Genomic DNA, 24,769 nt, shown 5'->3' with positions numbered 1-24,769 from the left:
CTGCTGCTGGCATGCCCTCCTGTACTCTTAATTGAACCAGGGTTGACCCCCTGGCTTGATGGTAATGGTAGAGTGGGGTATATGCCGGGCCATGAGGTTACAGATTGTGTTTGAGTGGAATTCTGCTGCTGCTGATGGCCCACAGCAACTCATGGATGCCCAGACTTGAGTTGCTAGATCTGTTTAAAATCTGTTTGAAATTCCATTTAGCACGGTGGTAGTGCTACACAACACAATGGAGGGAACCCTCAATGTGAAGGAAGGACTTCATCTCCACAATAACGGTGCAGTGGTCACTCCTACCGATACTATCATGGACAGATACATCTGCAGCAGGCAGGTTGGTGAGGGTGAGGTCAAGTATGTTTTTCCCTCATTGGTTCCCTCACCAGCTGCTGCAGAGCCAGTGTAGCAGCTATGTCCTTTAGAACTTGGCCAGCTCGGTCTATAGTGGTGCTACCGAGCCACTCTTGGTGATGGACATTGAAGTCCTCCACACAGAGTGCATTCTGCGTCCTTGCCACCCTCCGTGCTTCCTCCAAGTGATGTTCAACATAGAGGAGTACTGATTCATCAGCTGAGGGAGGGCGGTACGTGGTAATCAGCCGAAGGTTTCCTTGCCCATATTTGACCTGATGCCATGAGAGTTCACAGGGTCCGGAATCGATGTTGGTGCTTCCCAGGGCAACTCCCTCCCAACTGTATGCCACTGTGCCGCCAGCTATGCTGGGCCTGTCCTGCCGGTGGGACAGGACATACCCAGGGATGGTGGTGGAGGAGTCTGGGACATTATCTGTGAGGTATGATTCCGTGAGGATGACTATGTCAGGCTGTTGCTTGACTAGTCTGTGAGACAGCTCTCCCAATTTTGGCACTAGCTCCCAGATGTTAGTAAGGAGGACTCTGCAGGGTCAACAGGGCTGCGATTGCCTTTGTCGTTTCGGTGCCTAGGTCGATGTTGCGTGGTCCGTCTGCTTTCATTCCCTTTTTGTGCCTTTGTAGCAGTTTGTTACAACTGAGTGGCTTGCTAGGCCATTTCAGAGGGCATTTAAGAGTCAACCACATTGCTGTAGGTCTGGAGTCACATGTAGGGCAACAGGTTTCCTTCCCTAAAGGATATTAGTGAACCAGATGGAGTTTTACAACAATCAACAATGGTTTCATGGTCATCATTAGGCTTTTAATTACAGATTTTTATTGAACCCCGCCAAGGTGGGAACCCGGGTCCCCAGACCTTGGGTCTCTGGATTACTAGTCCAGCGATAATACCACTACGCCATTGCCTCCCCATTTAAATATATAAAAAGCAAGAGAATAACTAAGAAAAGAGTAGGGCCAATTAGGAACCATAGAGGTAATGTGTGTGTGGGCCCAGAAGACGTGGGTCAGTCCTGAATGTACTTTCAGTCGGTCTTCACAATGGAAAGGGACGACGCAGGTATAGACATCAGGGTGGAGGACTGTGAAATATTAGAGGAAGTTACATAGAGAGAGAGGAGGTATTAGTGGGTTTAGCGGCCTTAAAATTGGATAAATCTGCAGGCCCACATGAGATGGCTGTTGAGGGAGGCAAGGCAAGAGATATCAGGGGCCCTGGCAGTAATTTTCAAATCCACTCTGGCCACAGGTGAGATGCCAGAGGAGTGCTAACGTCATCCCATTATTCAAAAAGGGAGGAAGGAATAGGCCAGGAAATTACAGGCCAGTCAGTCTAACCTTGGTGGTGGGGAAGCTACTAGAAAGAATTCTGAGGGACAGAATATATATGCACTTAGATAGATCGTCAGCATGGGTTTGATAAGGGAAAGTCGTGTTTGACAAATATGATCGAATTTTTTGAGGAACGAGGAGTGTTGATGAGGGTAATGCATTTGCTGTGGTCTACATGGACTTTAGCAAGGCTTTTGATAAGGTCCCTCATGGCAGACTGGTCAAGAAAGTAAGAGCCCAGGGGATCCAAGGCAAAGTAGCACTTTGGATCCAAAATTGGCTGAGAGGCAGAAAGCAGAGGGCGATGGCAGAGGGATGTTTCTATGATTGGAAGTCTGTTTCTAGTGGGGTTCCACAGGGCTCAGTGCTGGGGCCTTTGTGCTGTTTGTGGTGTACATAAATGATTTGGACTTAAATGTAGGGGGTATGATTAAGAAGTTCACGGGTGACACGAAAAGTGGTAGGGTGGTAAATAGTGAGGAGGATAGCTGTATACTGCAGGAGGATAGCAATAGACTGATCAGGTGGGCAGAGCAGTGGCAAATGGAATTCAACCCGGAAAAGTGTGAGGTTACGCACTTGGGGAAGGTTAACGAGGCAAGGGATTACACAATGAATGGTAGGGCCCTGGAAAGTACTGAAGATCAGAGGGACTTTGGTCTGCATATCCACAGATCGCTGAAAGTAGCAGGGCAGGTAGATAAGGTGGTTAAGAAGGCATATGGGATACTTGCCTTTATTAGCTGAGTTGGAAGATTATGCTGTTACTGCATAAAACGCTGGTTAGGTCACAACTGGAGTGCTGCATGCAGTTCTGGTCACCACATTATAGGAAGGATGTGATTGCACTGGAGAGGGTGCTGAGGAAATTTACCAGGATGCTGCCTGGGCTGGAGGGTCTGAGCTATGAGGAAAGATTGCATAGGCTGGGGTTGTTTTCCTTGGAGCAGCAAAGGTTGAGAAACCTGATGAATTGTATAAAATTATGAGGGGCATAGATAGGGTGGATTGGAATGCACTTTTTCTATTAGTAGAGGGGTCAATAAACAGTGGGCAGAGGTTTAAGTTAAGAGGTAGAAGGATAAGAGTGGATTTGAAGAGAAATGTTTTCACCCAAGGGTGATGGGCGTCTGGAACTCACTGCCTGAAAGGGTGGTTGAGTCACAAACTGTTTTAACATTGAAGTAGTATTTAGATATTCACTTGCGTTGCCATAGCCTCCACGACTATGGGCCAAGTGCTGGAAAATGGGATCAGTGTAGTCAGATCTTTGTAGACCATTCCGGACACGATGGGCCGATTGTGCTGTAAACGTCTGAGTCTAAGGTCGAGCGTTTGTTCAACAGTCCTCCCATTGAATCCAAAGGATGCAGCGGAGGCATTGCTGATGGAATTTCTCAAGTGTTTTTGTGTCGTTGACACACAGTCCAGGTCTCACTGCAGTACGGGAAAGTGATGATGACAACTGCTCTTTACACTCGGACTCTCTGGCATTATTTATAGAAGGCTGAGCTGGTGCAGTTGATCCAGTGTTGCATCACCATCGTCAATTGTGGCCTTTTGAGAGAGGTACCTGCAAAGGTATGGGAGGTGTCAACATATTCCAGAGTCTCTCCTTCAACATATATGCAAGGTTGAATATTTGGCTGACCAGGTGTGGTTAATGAGTTTTGTTTTGGAAATATTCAAGGACAGGCCGAGCCTCTTGTAGGCAGAATTCAAGAGATAGAGTGGCTTTGACACTGCAGTCATCTGCAAACCTTAGATTATTTATTTCTATAGTCATCAGTTTAGTTTTCGGACAGAGGTTAAAGGGTTTTCCATCTAGGTAGTGTTTGATATTCACACAGGAGTACAATTATCTTTGATGAGGTGAGTAGTCACTGTCAGGTAGATTGTGAATAGTATGGAGGTGATCACACAGCATTGCTCGACACCAGTCTGGATTTTGACGGCATCTGTTTCAGACCTACCACTTGAGACTGTTGCAGTCATATTAACATTTAGGGGAGGCGGTGGAAAAGTGGTATTGTCACTGGACCAGTAATCCAGAGACCCAGAATAATGCTCTGGGAACATGGTTCGAATCCCACCACAGCAGGTGGTGAAATTTGAAACCAATAAAAACCTGGAATTAAAAGTCTAATGATGACCATGAAACCACTGTCGATTGTCAAGAAAACCCATCTGGTTCATTAATGTCCTTTAGGGAGGGAAATCTGCAGTCTTTACCTGGTGTGGCCTACATTTGACTCCAGATCCACAGTAATGTAGCTGTCTCTTAAATGCCCTCTGAATTGGCCAAGCAAACCACTCAATTGTATCAAACCATTGCCAAGTCCGAAAGAAACGGACAGACCACACAACATCGACCAAGGCACCAGAAACAACAACAACGGCAAACTCAGCCCTCTCAACCCTGCAAAATTCTCCTTGCCTGGGGGGCTAGTGCCAAAATTGGGAGAGGTGTCTCACAGTCTAGTCAAGCAACAGCCTGACATAGTCATCCTCACGGAATCATACCTTACAGACAATGTCCCAGAAACCACCATTCCCTCCCACTAGTAGGACAGACCAAGCAAAGGTGGTGGAACAGTGGTATACAGTCCTCAACATCGACCCCGGACCCCATGAAGTCTCAGGGCATCAGATCAAACATGAACAAGGAAGTCTCCTGCTGACTACCACTTAACGCACCCCTCAGCTGATGAATCAGTCTCCACATTGAACACCACTTGGAGGAAGTGCTGAGGGTTGCAAGGACGCAAAATGTCCTCTGGGTGGGGGTCATCAAGAGTGGCTTGGCAGCACCTTGAGAGACTGAACTGGCTAAAATAGCTGCTAGACTAGGTCTGCGGCAGGTGGTGCAGGAACCAACAGGAGGGAAAAACACACTTGACCTCATCCTAACCAACCTGCTTGCAACAGATGCACCTATCCGTAAGTGTCAATAGGAGTGACCACTGCACATTCCTTGTGCAGACGAAGTTCCATCTTCACATCGAGGATACCCTCCATCATGTTGTGTGGCACTACCACAAAGCTAAATAGGACAGCCTCCAAACAGATCTAGCAACTCAACACTGGGCAACCATGAGGTGCTGTGGGCCATCAGCAGAATTGTACTCAACCACAATCTGTAACCTTATGGCCCGGCATGTAACCCACTCTATCATTATGACCAAACCAGGGGATCAACCCTGGTTAAGAGTGCAGGAGGGCATACCAGGAGCAGCACCAGGCATATCTAAAAATGAGGTTTCAACCTGGTGAAGATACAACACAGGACTACTTGAGTGTCAAACAGTATAAGCAGCAAGTGATAGATGGAACAATTTCAATCATGAATGGTGGTGATGATTAAACAAAAATCTGGAGAAGGCGGCTCCACAAATATCCCCTCCTCAATGATGGGGGGAGCCCAGCACATCAGTGCACAAGGCAAGGCTGAAGCGTATGCAACCATCTTCAGCCAATAGTGCCGAGTAGATAATCCATCTCGGCCTCCTCCAGAGGACCCCAGCATCATAAGTGCCAGTCTTCAGTCAATTCAATTCTCTCCACTTGATGTCAAGAAATGGCTGAAGGCACTGGATACTGCAAAAGCTATGGGCCCTGACAATATTCCAGCAACAAAACTGAACACTTGTGCTCCAGAGCTTGCTGCGCCCCTAGCCAAGCTGTTCCAGTGCAACTACAACACTGGCAACCACCCAGCTATGTGTAAAATTGCCCAGGTATATCCTGTACACAAAAAGCAGGACAAACCCAACTCAGCCAATTGCCGCCCCATCAACCTACTCTCGATCATCAGCAAGGTGATGGAAGTGGTCATCAACAGTGCTATCAAGTTCACTGACGCTCAGTTTGGGTTTTGCCAGGGCCACTCAGCTCCTAACCTCCTTACAGCCTTGGTTCAAACATGGACAAAAGAGCTGAATTCCAGAGGTGAGGTGAGAGTGACTGTCCCTGACATCAAGGCAGCATTTGACCGAGTGTGACATCAAGGAACCCTAGCAAAACTGGAGTCAATGGGAATCAGGGGGAAAACTCTCTGTTGGTTGGAGTCATACTTGGCACAAAAAATGATGGTTGTGGTTGTTGGAGTTCAATCATCTCAGTTCCAGGGCATCACTGCAAGTGTTCCTCAGGGTAGTGTCCTCAGCCCAACCATCTTCAGCTGCTTCATCAATTACTTTCCTTCCATCATAAGGTCTGAGTGGATATGTTCGCTGATGCTTGCACAATGTTCAGCATCATTCGCGACTCCTCAAATGCTGAGGCTGTCCATGTCCAAATGCAGCAAGACCTAGACAATATCCAGGCTTGGGCTGGCAAGTGGCAAGTAACATTTACACCACACAAGTACCAGCCAATGACCATCTCCAATAAGAGAGAATCTAGCCATTGCAACTTGACATTTAATGGCATTACCATCTCTGAATCCCCACTATCAACATCCTGGGGGTTACGACTGGCCAGAAACTGAACTGGACTAGTCACATAAATACTGTGGCTCCAAGAGCAGGTCAGAGGCTAGGAATTCTGTAGCAAGTAACTCACCTCCTGACTCCCCAAAGCCTGACAACCATCTACATAACACAAGTCAGGAGTGCGATGGAATACTCCCCACTTGCCTGGATGAGTGCAGCTCCAACAACACTCAAGAAGCTTGACACCAATCAGGACCAAGCAGTCCACTTAAATGGCACAACATCCACAAACATTTATTCCCTCCACCACCAATGTACAGTGGCAGTAGTGTGCGTCACCTACAAGATGCACTGCAGGAACTCACCAAGCCACCTTAAGACAGCACTTTCCAAACCCACAACCACTGCCATCTAGAAGGACAAGGGCAGCAGGCACATGGGAACACCACCACCTGGAAGTTCCCCTCCAAGCCACCCACCATCCTGATTTAGAAATATATTGTCGTTTCTTCACTGTCACTGGGTCAAAACCCTACAACTCCCTCCCTAACACCACTGTGGGCATACCTACACCACAGACTGCTGCAGTTCAAGACGGCTGTTCACCACCACCTTCTCCAGGACAATTAGCAATGGGCAATAAATGCTGGCCTAACCAGCAATGCCCACATCACATGAACACATTAAAAAAAATCATGAAGCAGGTGCAGAATTATGATGAAGTTTCTTGAACATCTAAACCTTTGGAGCACAATCCACAGAGCCTTGCAAATTAAATGTCATCAGGTCAATAAATGCAATGAAGAGATCCTGGTGGTGTTCTTGACATCTCTCTAGGATTTCTGGCAATATGGACTGAATCTAAGGCTCCTGTGGAAGGTCTAAAGCCACACTGTATCTAGGAGGATTTCCTCAGCCACAGGACGTTTAGGATTCAGGAGAGTGCATGTCAGGATTTTCCCTGCATGGACAAGAGGGAAATACCTCAATCGTTTCCACAGCATGATTCATCTCCTTTCCTGAAGATAGTTACAATTGTCACAGTCCTGAGTCACGGGGACAGGGAGTTCTTTTTCCTCCCAAAACCATAGGATGAGTGCGTGGAGTCTCAATGTGAGAATAAGCTTTGAAGACCTCAGCTGGAATACCATCGGTTCTGTACTTTTTCATCCTCTTGATTGCTTTTTGCAGCTCTCCCATTGATGGTGGTTCATCCAAAGATTCTACCACAGAGGACTGGGGGGAGCTGCCACTGTGGATTCATGGTTGAGGAGATATTCCAAATGTTCTTTCCAATGTTGACGGATGACATTTTCATCCTTGAGAAGAGAAACACTATCCTGTGAGTGAAGGGGATTTTGTCCATTTGACATTGGTCTATAGGTGATCTTTGTGGCTTCATAAAAGCTTCACATATCATGATGGTCAGCCTATAGCTGGATCTCTCAGGCTCTCTCTTCCCAACACATGGCCTTTATCTTCCAGATTTGTCTTTGGGCATTAGCCTTGAGCTGTTGGAATGGTGCCTTCTTGACTTGTGACCTTTTGGGTTGTTCTACTAGGCAATGCAAGCTGCTTGTTTTTGTTCTAGGTCACACATTTCGGCATTGTTTTCGTCAAACCAGTCCTGGTGACGACAATGCTTGAACCCAATGGTCTGGGCACAGGAGTCGACTTTATTTGATCCAACTATTCTGAAATTGAGTTAGATGTGTGAAGAGTTTCCACAATTGTTTGAGCTTCACTTGGAATTTCTCCTTTCGGTTCATGACATTTATCTTCTTCCCCTTGGACTTTTTTGGTGTCTTGGTGATAGGTGGATGTTCATCACCAATTTAACAAGCCTATGGTCTGAGCTGCAAGCATCAGTCCCCCACAAGGATCAAGTGATACAGACATCATTTAGGTCTGCTCTACCCAACAACAGAATACTGCTGCTCAATAAGACCATAAGACATAGGAGCAGAAATTAGGCCATTTGGCCCATCGAGTCTGCTCCGCCATTCAATCATGGCTGATAAGTTTCTCAATCCCATTCTCCCGCCTTCTCCCTGTAACCTTTGATCCCCTTACCAATCAAGAACCTATCTTTCTCGGTTTTAAATACACTCAATGACCTGGCCTCCACAGCCTTCTGTGGCAATGAATTCCATAGATTCTCCACTCTCTGGCTAAAGAAGTTTCTCCTCATCTCTATTCTAAAAGGTCTTCCCTTTACTCTGAGGCTGTGCCCTCGGGTCCTAGTCTCTCCTACTAATGGAAACATCTTCCCCACGTCCACTCTATCCAGGCCTTTCAGTATTCTGTAAGTTTCAATCAGATCCCCCCTCATCCTTCTAAACTCCACCGAGTATAGACCCAGAGTCCTCAAACATTCCTCATATATTAAGCCTTTCATTCCTCATGAGCCTCCTCTGGACCCTCTCCAGGGCCTTCCTGAGATACGGGGCCCAAAATTGCTCACAATATTCCAAATGTGGTCTGGCCAGAGCTTATAAAGCCTCAGTAGCACATCCCTGCTTTTATATTCTAGTCCTTTCGAAATAAATGCCAACATTGCATTTGCCTTCCTAACTACTGACTCAACCTGCAAGTTAACCTTAAGAGAATCCTGGATTAGGACTCCCAAGTCCCTTTGCACTCCAAGTTTCTGAATTCTCTCCCCATTTAGAAAATAGTCTATGCCTCTATTCTTCCTACCAAAGTGCATGACCCCACACTTGCCCATGTTGTATTCCATCTGCCACTTCTTTGCCCATTCTCCTAACCTGTCCAAATCCTTCTGCAGCCTCCCCGCCTCCTCAATACTACCTGTCCCTCCACCTATCTTTGTATCATCTGCAAACTTAGCCAGGATGCCCTCAGTTCCTTCATCTAGATCATTAATGTATAAAGTGAAAAGTTGTGGTCCCAACACTGACCCCTGCGGAACTCCTCAATCTGGCTCAGGAGCCAGCACATAAACATGGTCAATATCCACCTCCGGAAAGTCATGAGGATTATTTCTGAAATATTGAGACCAACGCAGCTTGAGTGGCTTCCTGTGCTCGCACACATTGAACCTCCTGATGTCTGCATCAAAACATTCATCTCAAAGAACACCATCGCTGACAACTAACAAAGCACTTCCACTGACACAGCGCCACAAAAAATACCCAAGCACTCGACTGAAATCCCGTAACCCCGACTGGAACACGCTCCACATACTGATGTCAACCCCACCACTTGATGGACATCTCCTGGTTGGCTGCAAACATCACCAACCACACCACTGACCCGAGTCGTGAAGTCTCAGGTTTCAACCTTTCATTGAAAATCTGTACAACCCTCAAGCTCTTAAGTTCAGGCCAGGGGAGGTGTGACCACGTGCTCCACAAGTGGAACAAACAGCTCAGATTATGACTGTGCCCCACCAACCAAGTCAGGCCATCAGCTGTATACTGAACTCCTGCCCGGAGAGATCCATTTCTGGTGGCATCACAACCATTCACCCTGCATCAGCTGAAACCAGAGTGGACTGTTAATTTTAACTGCTTCCCCAGCTATCTGAGTAAAAACAACCTTGGTGCATAATGGCAGCTTGATTCAATTGGTAATACATACTTGTTTTCGAGTCCACAGTTTGAGAATCCACTCTAGGACTTGAGCTCTTAAAATAGCCTGACAGTCTTAGTCATCAGACAATAAAGCAAGATCTGTTCAGGTGAACGCTGACAATCAGGGGTATGATTAGAAAGTCAGTGAGTTCCTGGTGTCCACAACATTCCTCCCTCACCCAGCAACAAATTCTCAGTGTTATTCATAGGGATGTGATGTCATTGTTTATACAACAGTGAATGAGTTGAGGGTGGCTAAAGCATGGTTGGATAGACACAAACTCACTTGTTTGGTCTTACACTTGACATATGACCACAAGGTAGCTTAGGCCAGTCATCACCCATGGAAATAGACACCAAAATAATAGTCAGCACCTTCAAGACAAAATGGGTGAAAAGTTAACGATGTAGGGAGTGAGCAAAATTTTTTTGCTTCCCTAAGAAATTAAAGGTTGGTGATAGGAGTGGAAAGAAAGCCACTTGATTCTAATTCTTCAGCTATACAAATCAATTCAAAATCATTGTGCAATGCACAGCCATCTGTCTCCCACTGAAAATAAAAGCACAGGCAGAGCAGTCACAATTTATGATGTATGGTCACTGTGACTTAGACCTATTCAACAGCAGTGCTTCCCCTATTGTGTACTACAAAGTGCTAAGATTTGATAGGTTCTCACCTCATGCATAGAGGCGCCAACTTAAGAGTTTGCAAGTTATGTAGTTTGCATTTACACTGAGTAAACACAAGTAATGAGATCACAGAAGTCATTCAAGCCAGTCAGTTTACTTGCTCATCCAAGACTTTTTTTGTGCTATTACAATGTTTCAATACATTGATACAACTATGATATAGCAGGATTATGCAAACTGTAGCTCTTGGACCATATCAAACCCCATGCCCTCTCAACTGTTTTTGCTAAAACCTGTCCTGTACTGCAAATTCTAATTTGTCATTTCCTCTGACCAGCAGCAGGCCTTTACCCACCAGTATTGTCCCTCAATTTCAAACACTCAGACCTGTACCCACTAGTGCTGTAGCCTAAGCTTATATAAAGACAGACCTGCACCCCAATCTTAAACATTTACAGAGCTATATCCACCAGTACTGTACATGTCAACCAGTGAGACCTGTACCCACCATTTCCATACCCCAGTGTAATACAATGACAGGCTGCCTCACTTTCCTTGAAACCTTATCCCATTAAAGACTGAATATATTTCAATTCAGGTGTCTAACTGAAGTCTTCCTAATTGCATTCATCAACCACCCCCTCAATTTAATATAAAACAGCAATGGAGAAACAGATTAAACTATCCAAACTCTTGGGCTCTCGGGGGACAATATAGAGGAAGCCAACGAACACAGAATGGATCGTCTGAAACAGAACGGATTCAGTGACCAGTTCACCACCATGAAGCGTGGACTGGGAATGCGAACAGAGTGCTGTAGAACCCTGAATCAAAGGCTGAACTGTGAACTACACAGATTGAGCAAGTCAAGAGGAAATGAGATAGCAAATCATGGGAGGAGGGGAGTCACAAAATTCCCTGAGGTTGACATGTTTTTTACTCTTGTTCCGTCTCACTGACTAGAGGCTATTGGCGAGTGCATGAGAGTCCTACCAAGGAGGAGAGGAGTTGGTGATGGGGTGGGGGTGGGGTGGGCTGAGATCCACTTTCCAGTCAGAACACAGTGCCAATGGTCAACCCAATTGTCAATGTGACCCGCACATAAGAATTGGCACTGAACAGCAAAGGCACAAGGCTAACTCTCCAATTAGATAAACAGGAACTCCAAAGGCAACACCTTTGAATAACATCCAACCTTCCTATTTCTGCCTCTCCCCACCCCAGGCAACATAAATCCTCGGTCATGTTAAAATCCTACCAACACAACGTGCCAAAATAATACACTAAAAGTACTAAGCACAAAGTAACCCACCTTGACACAAAACTAATGTGCAGCAGCTACTGGGGTGCTCAGTGTCTTTTGGTTAGGAAAGCAAAGGGCAAGGGGTGGGAAGACAGCCAGGGGTCCTTCAAAAAATGGCTATTCAATGATGCTCTACACCAATTGGAAAGTGGTACACAAGTAACTGTTGGGCAAGGACAGACCTCATCACTATCATTCACAGTCCAGTTTCCCATATGAAGGACTGCCACTGAGTCGAGGCATTGTGATTGTTCTTCATGCCATCATTAGCATAGTTGTTAAGTTAGGTTGGCGGGGGGGGGGGAGAGAGAGAGAGAGAGAGAGAGAGAGAGAGAGAGAGAAAACTTAGAGCTTTTGGTTTCAAAGTTTAGAGAGTATTTTTTAGAGTTAGTGAAAGCTGTCCTCAGTCACACCCACAGCTCTGAAAGCAAACACTCCGAGCCAAGGAAGCTAAATCCATGACAAAAGCTGGCCGAGACCCAAACATCATTAATAACATCAGGAACCGAGAAAGAGGAAAATATACGAGTAAATGAAGCGTGGCAGACAGCCATATGAGACAGACAACTTTATCCCTCGATGCTTGCACAAGGAACCCTGCCAACTGTAAAGATTTTTTGATTCAAAGTTGGCTGTGATCTTGTCAACAGCCTGCCAACTGCAAAGTAACGAACTGGAAATGGTGTACACTTCCCTCACTGCTGTGACACTTTCAAAAGGTGTTGCAGCTGGAGCGGCAACGGCACTACTGAGAACTGATACATCCCTTCTTAAATTATTGCAATACAGTAGAAACTCAGCACGTTGACAATCTCACATGCAGGTAGAAGGGAGCAGCAGAGCACCAGTTCAAGACAATCTATTCCGCAATATGTCCAAGCTCTTAACCACCCGAGCACTGTTGGTGTGGGTGGGCACAGGATTTCAACTGAGTTGAGACAAGAGTTACCCTGCTCTCCTCTTAGCTAGAGAGCAAGTAATTATGCAAAGGGAAAGGAAAAACTTAAAAATGCAATCAATAACAAAGCAACTAGCCCAATCTTATCTGCTGCTATGGAAATTTGAAAACAAAGTGCAACCCAGGCAATGAGGCCTTCACAAATTTAGACTATGATATTCAAGCTTCAAGCTAGTTTGCTGACTGACCAAATCACCGGGGAAGGAAAGCAAAGAAAATGGAGGGACGGAAGACAAACAAGGCTTGCATTGATATTCCAGTCCTACTCTGGCCCCCTCCCACAACTCTTTCTCCGGTACATCGATGATTACTTCGGTGCTGCTTCATGCTCTCGTCTGGACCTGGAAAAATTTATTAATTTTGCTTCCAACCTCCACCCCTCCATCATTTTCACATGGTCCGTCTCTGACACTTCACTTCCCTTCCCTTCCTTGACCTCTCTGTCTCAATTTCTGGTGATAGACTGTCCACCAATATCCATTACAAGCCTACCGACTCCCACAGCTACCTCGACTACAGCTTCTCACACCACGCTTCCTGTAAGGACTCCATCCCATTCTCCCCGTTCCTTCGCCTCCGTCGCATCTGTTCTGATGATGCCACTTTCAAAAACAATTCCTCTGACATGTGTTCCTTCTTCCTTAACCGAGGTTTTCCACCTACAGTGGTTGACAGGGCCCTCAACCAAGTCCAGCCCATCTCCCACCCATCCGCCCTCAAACCTTCTTCTCCCTCCCAGAAACATGATAGGGTCTCCCTTGTCCTCACTTATCACCCCACCAGCCTCCGCATTCAAAGTATCATCCTCCGCCATTTCCACCAACTCCAGCATGATGCCACCACCAAATACATCTTCCCTTCACCCCCTGGCAGCATTCCGTAGGGATCATTCCCTCCGTGACACCCTGGTCCACTCCTCCATCACCCCCTAAACCTCAACCCCCTCCCACGGCACCTTCCCATGCAACCGCAGAAGGTGCAACACCTGCCCCTTTACTTCCCCTCTCCTCACCGTCCAAGGGCCCAAACACTCCTTTCAAGTGAAGCAGCATTTCACTTGCACTTCCCTCAACTTAGTCTACTGCATTCGTTGCTCCCAATGCGGTTTCCTCTACATTGGAGAGACCAAACGCAGACTGGGTGACTGCTTTGCAGAATACCTTCGGTCTGTCCGCAAGCATTACCCAGACCTCCCTGTCGCTTGCCATTTCAACACACCACCCTGCTCTCATGCCCACATGTCCGTCCTTGGCTTGCTGCATTGTTCCAGTGAAGCTCAACGCAAACTGGAGGAACAGCACCTCATCTTCCGACTAGGCACTTTACAGCCTTCCGGACTGAATATTGAGTTCAACAATTTTAGATCATGAGTTCTCTCCTCCATCCCCACCCCCTTTCCGATTTTCCCCCTCCTTTTTGTTTTTTCCAATAATTTATATTTTTCCCACCTATTTCCATTATTTTTAAATGTATTTCCATCCATTGTTTTATCTCTACCTTTTAGCCTTTGTCGATTCCTTCACCCCACCCCACCCCCACTAGGGCTATCTGTGCCTTGCTTGTCCTGCTTTCTACCCTTAATTAGCACATTCCTTAGATAATATCACCACCTTCAACACCTCTTTGTCCTTTTGTCTGTGACATCTTTTGGTTATCTCCACCTATCACTGGCCCTCTATCCAGCTCTTCTTGTCCGTTTCCCCCCCCCCGCCCCACCCTACTCTTAAACCAGCTTATATTTCACCTCTTCTCTATTTTTCCTTAGTTCTGTTGAAGAGTCATGCGGACTCGAAACATTAACTGTGCTCCACTCCGCAGATGCTGAATTTTTCCAAGGTATTTTTGTTTTTGTTTTGCATTGATATTGCATCTTTCATGGCTTCATCGATGTCCCAAAGCACTTACCAACCAATATGAAATTTTTTGAAATGAAACCACTGCTTCCATGTCAGAAATGCGACAGCCAATTTGCACTCAGCAGGGTCCTACAAACAACAATGTGACAATGAGAAGATAACCTGTTTTAATCATGTTGTTTGAGGAGTAAATACTGGCTAAGGAGAACTCCCTTGCTGTTTCTCCAATAGCGGGAACTTTCACATTCACCTGAGATGACAAACAGTGCTTCAGTGTAAAATCTTATCGAAAAGACAGCAACTCAGACAATGCAGCACTCTCTCAAGTGGCCAATGTGAACAAAGGTTATGGGCTCAAACGTCTGGAGTGAGACTTGAACCCACAGCCTTCTAACTCAGAGGTGCGAATGCTACCCACTGAGTCACAGCTGACGCTGAAGGCTAACAGATATTTAAATGATAATGTCACAATGCTTCAACAGGGAGTTCTGTTCTGAGGCTGGGCTTTCTTCCTCTGTATCTAATCCATGCCTTACCCAATCTTGAAGTAATTAAAGGAGAGGAGAGTGAAGAGGTCAGTTAAGGAGATGGCCCAACCTTCTTCACCCATATGCATGCACACAGAGGGGGTAAATAGATTGCCAACTGGATTAAGAAACTTTGTCTGAGTCAGAAGTTCACAGTTTCAAGTTGAGCAGAAAATCTAAACTGTCAGTTCAGTACAGTACAGAGGGAGTGCTGCGCTGTCGGAGGAGCAGTCATTTCAGGAATTATCTTAAAACTGAGATTGTGACTGCTCATGCAGGTGGACATCAAAGATCCTAATTTACTGTTTGAAGAGTTTTCTCCTGATATTGCACCCAAGTTTCATCCCTCAACCAACACCACCAAAACAGAATCAGTAATCATTGCTATCTGTGGGCACATTGGGTAACTTGTTAAAAAATGGGATTCTAAAAAGAAAGTTGAACCTGAAGTGAGAGGAAATCCTATTTAAATGAGTTAAAATATCTGTACAGCAATGCACACAGTATCTGCAAATAAAAAAGGGAGAGCTGAAGACAATCATTCATTGGGGGGAACCAGACATAGTAGGGATTACTGAGAGAGTGACAGAAAAATCAGGGAATTAAACATTGCAGGATATAACATTTTTAAAAACGATAGATGGGGAAAGGTGGAGTACTTGTAGGTATTAGGGATAACAATGGCAATAGTAAAAAGGGATGCAGCTATCAGCAAAACAAAAATAGAATCCATACTAATAGAGATGAAATACAATAAAGGATTAATCACACTGATAAGTGTCATCTACAGACCATCTCATGGTGGATGGGAGGTGGATAAGAAATAGGCAGACAAACTAGGGAACCTAGCGAAAAACACAGAATAATCATGTGGAATTTCAGTACAAATCATATTAGGGCACCCCAAGACAGGGACTTACAAACTTCTGCATTGCAAACCACCTCAACTGGAAAAACACAGACAACCAGCCCAAGTGGAGGCAAGCACTGAAATTTGGTTCAGAATGTTTTGAGGACCATCTATGCTAAACTCGCACCGTGCCCTAAGGAAGGTTGGAGATGGTACAGCTGAAATTCCCTCAAGTACCAACCATGACGATATGATCAGCTAGCCTGTGGGTGCCCATGCCGATCCTGCATCGGACTCTTCAGTCATGAGAAGATCCATAAAAGAAAATGGAATCATTTGCAGCTTGGACACACTCGAACTCTGAGTCCACCACAATGACTTGCAACAGGAGTTATTAGATCATGATCTGGAGCAAGAGCCCAAATGGCCTTTCACTTTTCTGGCCCAAAAGTGCTCATCCCAAATGGAGTGCAGAAGAGTTCAAAAAATGCAACACGGACCAGGAAATTAACCTGGGACTTTCCGGTCTGTGCAGTTTGGTACAATTGCACAGTGGGCCACTAGGAAACCTTAGTTTCACAGATTTAATGTCACTCTGTCTACTTTTTTTCACACAGAAACTCACAGCTGCTGCACCATGCTATAGGTCCTCGTTAGCAGGTGGCCATATAACATTTTTACAAGATGCTCTAGTTGTTAACCTCAGGAAAGTAACTCCTCTAATACTGTCACATATTAGACATTCTCAAACTGTGTTCAATGAAATGCATGAATGGCCGAATGGTTATCTCCTACAATGGGTCCAATGGACATGGTGAGTCTAACTCGTTCAGCAAGATCCTAGATTTGATCCCATGTCTATGCTCTCAACCAGGCAAACAGCTGGCACACAATTTGACAGTGTTCCAGGGTTAGGGAGGGACAAATTACCAGTGGTCGCCATTCCTAATCACTATCCAGTGAGAGTGTAAAATTGGGCTACAATACACGCATAGAGGAACAGCATAACAGAGCAACCACTCGAATCAAGTATCAGAAGGTGTTCAACACTCAGGTGAGTCTGTACACTGATTCAGCGTTTGTGTGTGCGTGCGCGCACAGTGAAGTGTTGGTCAGAAAGATTGGAAATTAATTTTATAAAGTTTCCCTTCTCTGCCTGACAGCAATCTGTTATACGTAAAATCAACAACAATTTGCATTTATACAGAGCTTGTCAGGGTTCAATTCCCTTCCCACCCTCTCCAACCACCAAGGGCTCTTATTGAGATTTTTTCAGGGGCTTCTTTTTGGTTTTGAGGGCTACATTTTAGTTTTCAGGGCTCCTTTTTCATTCTCACTCACTCCTTTATTAGGTGATACAATCATTAACCTCTGGAGTTATGTTGAATTTTTTTAGGGTTTCCTTCTTTAGATAGGTACAGTAGCACAAATACCAAAGACTGCATGTATATTAAACCTTTTAACTTGCTGTCTGTGAGCCAAGTCCTGGTGTTCCACTTGCTATAAACTCATTTTTGAAAAAGATGTTTTTGTTAATTTATTGCAAATAAATGTCCCATACTCCTTTTCCAAAATGCAAATTCTAACGACTTGGGCACAAAGTAACTTGTTGGGAATGAGTCGCACATCTGCAGCTCCTTTCAAAAATTAATTGCAAACAATCAACACGCACCAGCATTCTTTAATTTTGTTCTGCCCCAATTCAAGATTCTTTCTCCTCAATCCTTCTGTTTAAAATGACTGCTGAAGCACACGTTAGGATACTGACTTCAAGGGTCCAACTGTGCATCAGGAGAACACACACAAATCAATGCTGCAGCACCAAGCTATCCAGCAGATAACAAATGGCACCAAGCCCAGGCCCCCACCCCCATCCCTTCCATTAACCAGCATTTCTGCAAACTTCCTCCACTTCTCACCCCACCTCAAAATCACGTCCTGCAAACTCATCCAGGCCGTGTCACTGGAAAAATACAGGTGGTTAGCCAAGAGCCCCAGCCCGGTCTGAGTGGACGGCCAGGTCCGAGCTGGTGCGAGGCTGAGCGGTAGCTGCCCTGGGCCCTGCGCCCACCCCCCCCTCCCACCCCAAACCACCCCCCCCTCCCACACCCCAAAACCCACCCCCCCCCGCCGCCTCGTTCCTGCACTTTTCTCATTTTCAGCTTATTCTCTTCAGCCACCTCTTGACACAGTTGGCAATGGCGCAGTCGGAAGTCTCCTGCATGGTGGCAGCAGACCAGCCAGAATAACTGCTCCAGCTCCTCCAATCACAGGTCCCTCCCTCTCACCCTTGTTGTTCCTCCAATCAAAGATTCTTTCTCTGGAGGAGGAGCAGCTCACAGATTCTGTCTTTCCCACTCTTGCTACTCCCCTCAGAGCTGTGCATTACCTTCCTGCTCCCAGTGACACTTGCACTTTCAAGTGCTCAGTCCCATTTGGACGATGGAAGAGCCATAATACAAAGGTAATGTTTACAGGGGCAGCCTTTCTCTCATTTTTTTGGTGCTCTGATTTTTTTGCAGGCTCTTTTTGGGCCTTTCGAGAGTGATTGCGCCCGCAGCCCCAGAGTATTTTGTACCCTGATGCATTTAATGTCGTAAAATGTCCCAAAGTACTTCAAAAAAACGTAATCAGAAATCTTAACACCAACCCACTTAAGGAAATATCAGGAAGATGATCAAAAACATAAGTTTTAAGCAGGGTTTATAAGAGGAGAGGTTTAAGGAGAGAACTCATGCTTAGCGCCAAGGCAGCACAAAGCATGGCCACCAATGGGGGAGTGAAGGATTTCCAAGTTGTGCAAAAATTGTAACAGAAAGCTCTGAAGGTAATCACTCAGAAAATGCAACCAGTTCCATGTCAGACCACTACAGAACAATTTGACCCCATTCTTCCCCAGACTCCACACCGACCCAGAAATTAACTGTTTCATCAAACCACCAAGACCCAACACTTCACAGTACCTCACCCATCGGCCTTCAGCATCTGGTATCTAGAATTAGACCACATGCGATTCAAGAGTTGGACAATCATTCCAAAACAATTCAAACTTCCTGGAGACAGTCACCATATTAAAAAGTGTGTTGCTGCTACGGTTTATCCATCAGGAACAGCTAAACAGAATGCACTTTTAGTCAACATTTACCGCAATGGCTAGAATTTTCACAACTCAGGCCTGAGACCCACAACTTTTGAAATATTATGTTGTACTGTGATGCATCTCTAGGCGAGATCAGCTTTAGTGAAGCTGAAGTAAAAAATGTCTGATCACGTACTAAGAAAAGCCCACAGCGCTTCACAGCCAATTAGTTGTTTTGTAGGCAAACATGACAGACCGTTTGTGCACAATAGTATTGCTTGGTATATCAGCCTAGATTACGTGTTCAGTCATAGAGTGGGGCTTAAATCCACAACCTTCTGACTTAGAGGTAAGGTGGCTGCCACTGAGTCAAGCTGACAATGTTTGCTCTGCTTACATCCGCTATTTACCTTAATTTCCAAACATGAATCCAAACCCCAGAAACCATTTTTGTAAACAAATACAGAAAAAGCAAACAGAAAAACTAACAGTTCACAGTTCAGACACTGCTCTAACAAGTTTTAAAAGCAATAAATAGAGATTACATTTCAGATTTGTAACTTGGTGCCATTCGTTCCACACAGTCTTTGCACTGAATTTTTTTTCCAAACTTCAACCTCACTGTACCGAATTACAAATTGACCTTGGCATAAAGCAAAATACATCCGTTACAACCCTGAAAGCAAAGATATACGAGGGTGTTTCCTTTATGCAGGCGCTACATTTCCAGTATGTTTTGTACATGTTACAGAGGGCTGGGAGTGTACAAAGCAATAATTTAACCAACAAGTTCAAATGATCTCCAAGTACTTTCGTGCAGTTTATAACTGTCACTGAAACTGTGAACTAGATTACAGGATGTGATCGCTCTGGTTCTCAGATAAATGCAAAGTGGAGAGACTTTTTTTTTTCGGTTTTTGTCACCAGACACCACTGCCTTGCTATCATTGAAATGAGTTACATACTGTCTTATGGAAGGTAATTCCACCCACAATAGCAGGAGCCCCCCAGCATCTCAAAAAAGTGGGGTCCTTCTACTGTGCAAGCTTTCGCCGCAACAGATCAGCACACTATCTACTCATAGGGGGATTAGAACCAACAATAGTTTTGTCTTCTACTGACAGCCACAATGGATGGTGACAAGAAACTGACCCTTTCCCAGACCAGGGGCATTGTGATCATTCCATAGAAACCACAGAAGATTACAGTTCAGGGGACCATTTGGCCCAACATGCCTGCACCACCGCTTTGTTAGAGCAATCCTAAACCAGTCCCTCCACCCCACCCCCGCTTCCCCCATAGGGCTGCATCTTCCTCTGCTTCATTATGAGATTTTCCATTAAAAAATACAATGAAGTCTGCTTTACCACTCCAAATTACAAAGTGTTTCATGCTCCAATAACCGTGTAAATAAATTTCTCTTTACCACTCTCCTTTGAGTGATAATTTGTAATTTAACCTTCTTCACTGATACCCCAATGAGGAAATACATACTTGAAACGTTAACTGTGTTCCTCTCCGCAGATGCTGCCAGACCTGCTGAGTTTTTCCAGGTATTTTTATTTTTGTTGAGGAAATAGCTTTCCCTACTCTCACTATCCGAGCTCTACTGAAGCCTCCCAAACTCCTCTGCTCCAGTGGAAATAGTCCAGTGATATTTAAACTATAGATTCCCATTTTAGCAAAAACATTCAGCAAAGAGGAGAACAATCTGCCTGAAAACAGCAAGCTGCACAAAACGTTTCTCCACTACTGCCTCAGCTCAAACCAGGAATGGAAACTAACTTTCCTGGCCTGTATCACTGAATGGTGCATTTACTTGGGTCGCTGAAGGATTAATTGTCAGGACCAATGTTTGCTGACTTATAACCAACATCAGAATGCCAGCTTTCAATAGTGCACAAGGGCATAACAGTCGGAAACATGGCTCAGCGGGTCGTACTCACACCTGAGTTGGAAGGTACTGGGATCAATCCTAATCCAGAAATTTGAGCAGAAAATCGAGGCTGACACTCCCAGTGCAGTGCTTTAAGAGATGGCACTGTTCGATTGAGATGCTAAACTGAGACCCTGTCTGACCTTTCAGCAGATATCAAGTCAAGATATCATGGCACTATTTTGAAGCTGAGCAGAGGAATTTTCCTGCCAAGAGTTATCCTTCAACCAACATCTTGTTATTCTCATATTGCTATTTGTCAAATCTTGCCGTGCGCAAACCGTCTGCAGTATTTCCCACATCACAACAGTGACTACCCTGTCATTGATCACCCTTGGCTTGCAAAGAGGCAAGCAGATGAAAGGATCTCCTGCATTGTGTAGCCGGCACAAGTCCAGGACAAGTAGGATTGCCAAGAAGAGTTTTCTTCAACTGCTTGTCACTGTTCCAAACCATAGAGTGCAGCATGCAACACAGACACACAACATCTACCACTCTGCAACCAGTGGGCTTTACAGACATTACCCTTCTTATTGACTATCCTACCCAAAGTATTAGTGCACATAATCCTCATGCATTTTCAGTTTGGCTGGGCCAATTCGTTTTTATTAGTGGTTCTCTTAACCTGCCTTTTTTGTTTGATCTTCATGGTGACACTCAGTTACCCATGGGGGGGAAGGGGGAAAAGGGGGAGGGGGAAGTGGGGAGAGGTGACAGAACACATGGGAAAGTGGATCCACAGATGGAAGGTGGACCACTGGAAGATGACAGAACACCAGGGGTCTTCGGAGAAGAGAGGAGGGCAAAGAAGTGGAGAGGCTGTCGCAACAGCCCATTGAGGAAATCTCTCCACAAAATGGAAAGGCATAGAGGGAATATCCAAGAGACAGTTCAAGTTGTGATATGTAGATTCCTGAGATGTAGATTCCTGAGGGAGAGATTTGGTGCCCCACACTGATGAGAAAATCAGCTAGAACAAGGGTAAGATCAAGCAAGATTACTCCACACTTTATGCACCTTGTGGAGTCAGGACCAAGCATCCTCTTCAATGCTCAAATCACTTTGGCTACAGAGCAGAGAGCCAGGATATCCAATGTGCCAATGCTGCTGGCAACATCCAACTCACTCACCTCTCATCCAATAAATCCCTGACACTGGTAAATGTTGTAACCTGGGCTCTGTGCTCCGCCAGCCAGCCAACCACATGGAGGTATTGATTGCAGAGTAACGGTTCTGCCAGGAGAGTCACTGCCTGATGAAGGAGAGCTCCTCCTGGAGGCAACCAAGATCTTGCTAAAAGACAGGCAGGCCACCTTTGGGACTGGGTGGGGTGGTGTTGTGGGATCTCACTTGTATTTTCTTCATGTCCAATGTCACTAACAGCCAGAATGTCACAACTTGTGGAAATTAAACATTACAATATTGCAGACTCAAATCTTACTCCTTGAACATTTTGCAGAAACCATGCATGTGGAAAATCATACATTAAGTGTTCTCCAACAGAAATTGCTAACAAGTCATACAAGTAGCTATAGCAACATCACTTAGCCTCATGCACAAAATTTAGTAGCAAACTTCTAGATTTATTCCTTGTGTACATTTATTAAACATCAACCACCATTCAGTAACCAAGTACTAAACCATCAAAAACATTTTACAAGTTTTAAGAAAAAAAATGTTTCAAGTACACAGCTCATATTTTTACAAAATTAAACATAATAAATAAATGCAATATTTATGTATGAATATGAATAATAAAGTCACTTGCCCAGCAACAACATATACACTTTATATTTACTTAACCAGCAATACAATTAGTCACACGTAGCTAGTAGCTCATGTACGGAGAACACAGCAACAATCAAAATAACTTGATTTGCACAGGTGTGACATCCTCACTCATGGTGTACTCAGAGTTTAGACTCATTGGTCCTGTGCTTTCAACAGCACTCACCTGGTGGGATGGTGAACCCAGAAGCAAGTTGCACTGTCGGTTGTTGTTGTGGGCGGATGATAAGCTGTGGGGTAACAATACGGTGGGGTGGACCTATCCCAGATCGAGGAGGCTGTGATTGAGTGGCAGATGCATGGATGATACCAGGTGTAGATGTGACGACCTTTGTGATTCCAACATGGGGCTGTGCGATCATGTTGACTGCAGACTTTGCCACAGCATTGATGCTGACCGGGACGCTGACTACAGGCAGAGAGTTAGTGACTGTACATTTTAGTTGATTGCTTGAAGTGTTGGTCATAGTGATAGAAGCAGCTGGGTTGTTCAATAGACTGAGTGTAACAGGCTGAGATTGAGTGTGCAGAACAAGCTTTGTCTGTGACGTAGAGTTTGTATTGGTGGATGTGGGGCTGGAAATTGTACTACTGACAACAGCAATCTGATTAGCCAATTGTGTCACTGTTGCACCTTGATGGATGCCTGTCTTTTCCCCAACTTGCAGCAGTCCAGGTGCATTCACATTGGTATGCCCATTTTGTGACAGCGTAGTGCTCAAAACATTGCTGGCAATTACAGTGTGCATTGGCGGTCTTTGCAGGGTGATGGTAGGGGTACTGGCGCTATCCATTAGGATGCTGGCCTGAGACACAGAGACGAATTGAGGGTTAAGGGAGCCGTTCTGAGATGAGTTACAAGGTGAGTTGATGCTGGTGGTGGTGGTGGGGATAATAAGAGCACTGGAACCAAAAGTACTGGCAGCTCCAGAGGTGGGGAGATGGTTGCAGGTACCAGAGGGGATTCCAGTGGAGAGCTGCAAAGCAGTACTTATACCAGGAGAGTTGCAGTTTGTCACCACCCCATTGACAACCTGAGGCGGGGGTCGGGGAGTTTTGCATGATGCGGGCAAGTGGTTCAACACCGGGGGCTCGTTTGTTGTCACCAAGCCCAGGGAAGAGGGAGGGACTCTACCCCCGGGGTTAGTGGTACCCAAGGGTGGTGCAGGGCTGCTGATGCCGGGGGAGGGGGAAGGAGGAGTTGGAGGCGGCGGCGGCCGGTAGGACTGAGAGGGGCGGCCGGTCCCCAGGGTCGCTGCACCTGAGGCCCGGGCTCCGGCCGCCGAGGTGTCCGAGAAGGGGAAGCTGTTGGCGGGCGGTGGGCGGAGCTCGCTGGCGGAGGCTGCTCGCTGACTGAGGCCGGGCCCAGCGGCTGCCTCCTGCCCGAAGCCGGAGGCCGGAACGGGAGCCGCTGCTTTCTCCCCGAGCGGCGATGGCGCCATCCTGCCGGCTCGCCGCTGCCCGTCGGAGGAGACGCCGCCGCCGCCGCCCACCGGGCCGAGCCTCCCCTCTCCCTGCAGGACTGCCCCGGCTGCCCGGCCGGCCAGCTGCGACTCCAGCGATCCGACCAGGTCGCTGACCGCTTTCTCGTCCACCTCTGACAGGAGCAGGTCCTCCAGCGGGTCCGAACCCGCCGCCATCTTCCTCCGCTTCCCGGCCGCGCCTGCGCGGCCCTGAGCACTAACCCCGCCCCCCCGGTGGCCCGGCGCGCGCGGAGCAGGGCGGGAAACCGCGTGACCAGAATTGTCAGGGAGACAATGTAGCACAGTCACAGGGCCAGGAGTATTATAGAGTAACAGGGGTAGGGAGTAATGGGCAGAAAGTAACAGGGTAGGGAGTAATAGAGGCTGAAAATAATGGGGTGGGGAGTATTAGAGACAGAGAGTAATGGGGTGGGGTGTAATAGGAGTAGTAGGGAGTAATAGGGGCAGAGAGTAACGGGGCAGAGCGTAACGGGGTAGGGAGTAATAGGGGCAAAGAGTAATTTGGGCAGAGAGTAATATGGGTAGGGAGTAACAGACAGGGAGTAATGGGGCAGAGAGTAACAGGGAGTAATAGGGGCAGGGAGTAACAGGAACGGGGAGAAATAAGGACTGAATGACA

The 24,769-nt window shown here is 46.1% G+C and overlaps 1 protein-coding gene across 3 annotated transcripts in view; it reads right to left on the bottom strand.

Moving 5' to 3' along the window:
• The window catches only part of LOC144682252 (transcription initiation factor TFIID subunit 4), a 325,379-nt gene extending 301,063 nt beyond the window's left edge, over window positions 1-24,316 (bottom strand). For all 3 annotated transcript variants that reach the window (XM_078544695.1, XM_078544694.1, XM_078544697.1), the window contains exon 1: window positions 22,833-24,316. In XM_078544695.1, coding sequence (XP_078400821.1) covers window positions 22,833-24,306 — 1,474 coding nt within the window. In that variant the 5' untranslated portion in view covers window positions 24,307-24,316. The remainder of the gene's footprint in view (window positions 1-22,832) is intronic.
• Between the last annotated feature and the right edge of the window lie 453 nt (window positions 24,317-24,769).

This window comes from Cetorhinus maximus, chromosome 6 (assembly GCF_964194155.1).
Source record: "Cetorhinus maximus chromosome 6, sCetMax3.hap1.1, whole genome shotgun sequence".
Classification (NCBI taxonomy): domain Eukaryota; kingdom Metazoa; phylum Chordata; class Chondrichthyes; order Lamniformes; family Cetorhinidae; genus Cetorhinus; species Cetorhinus maximus.
This window is presented reverse-complemented; position numbering and strand designations above follow the sequence as displayed.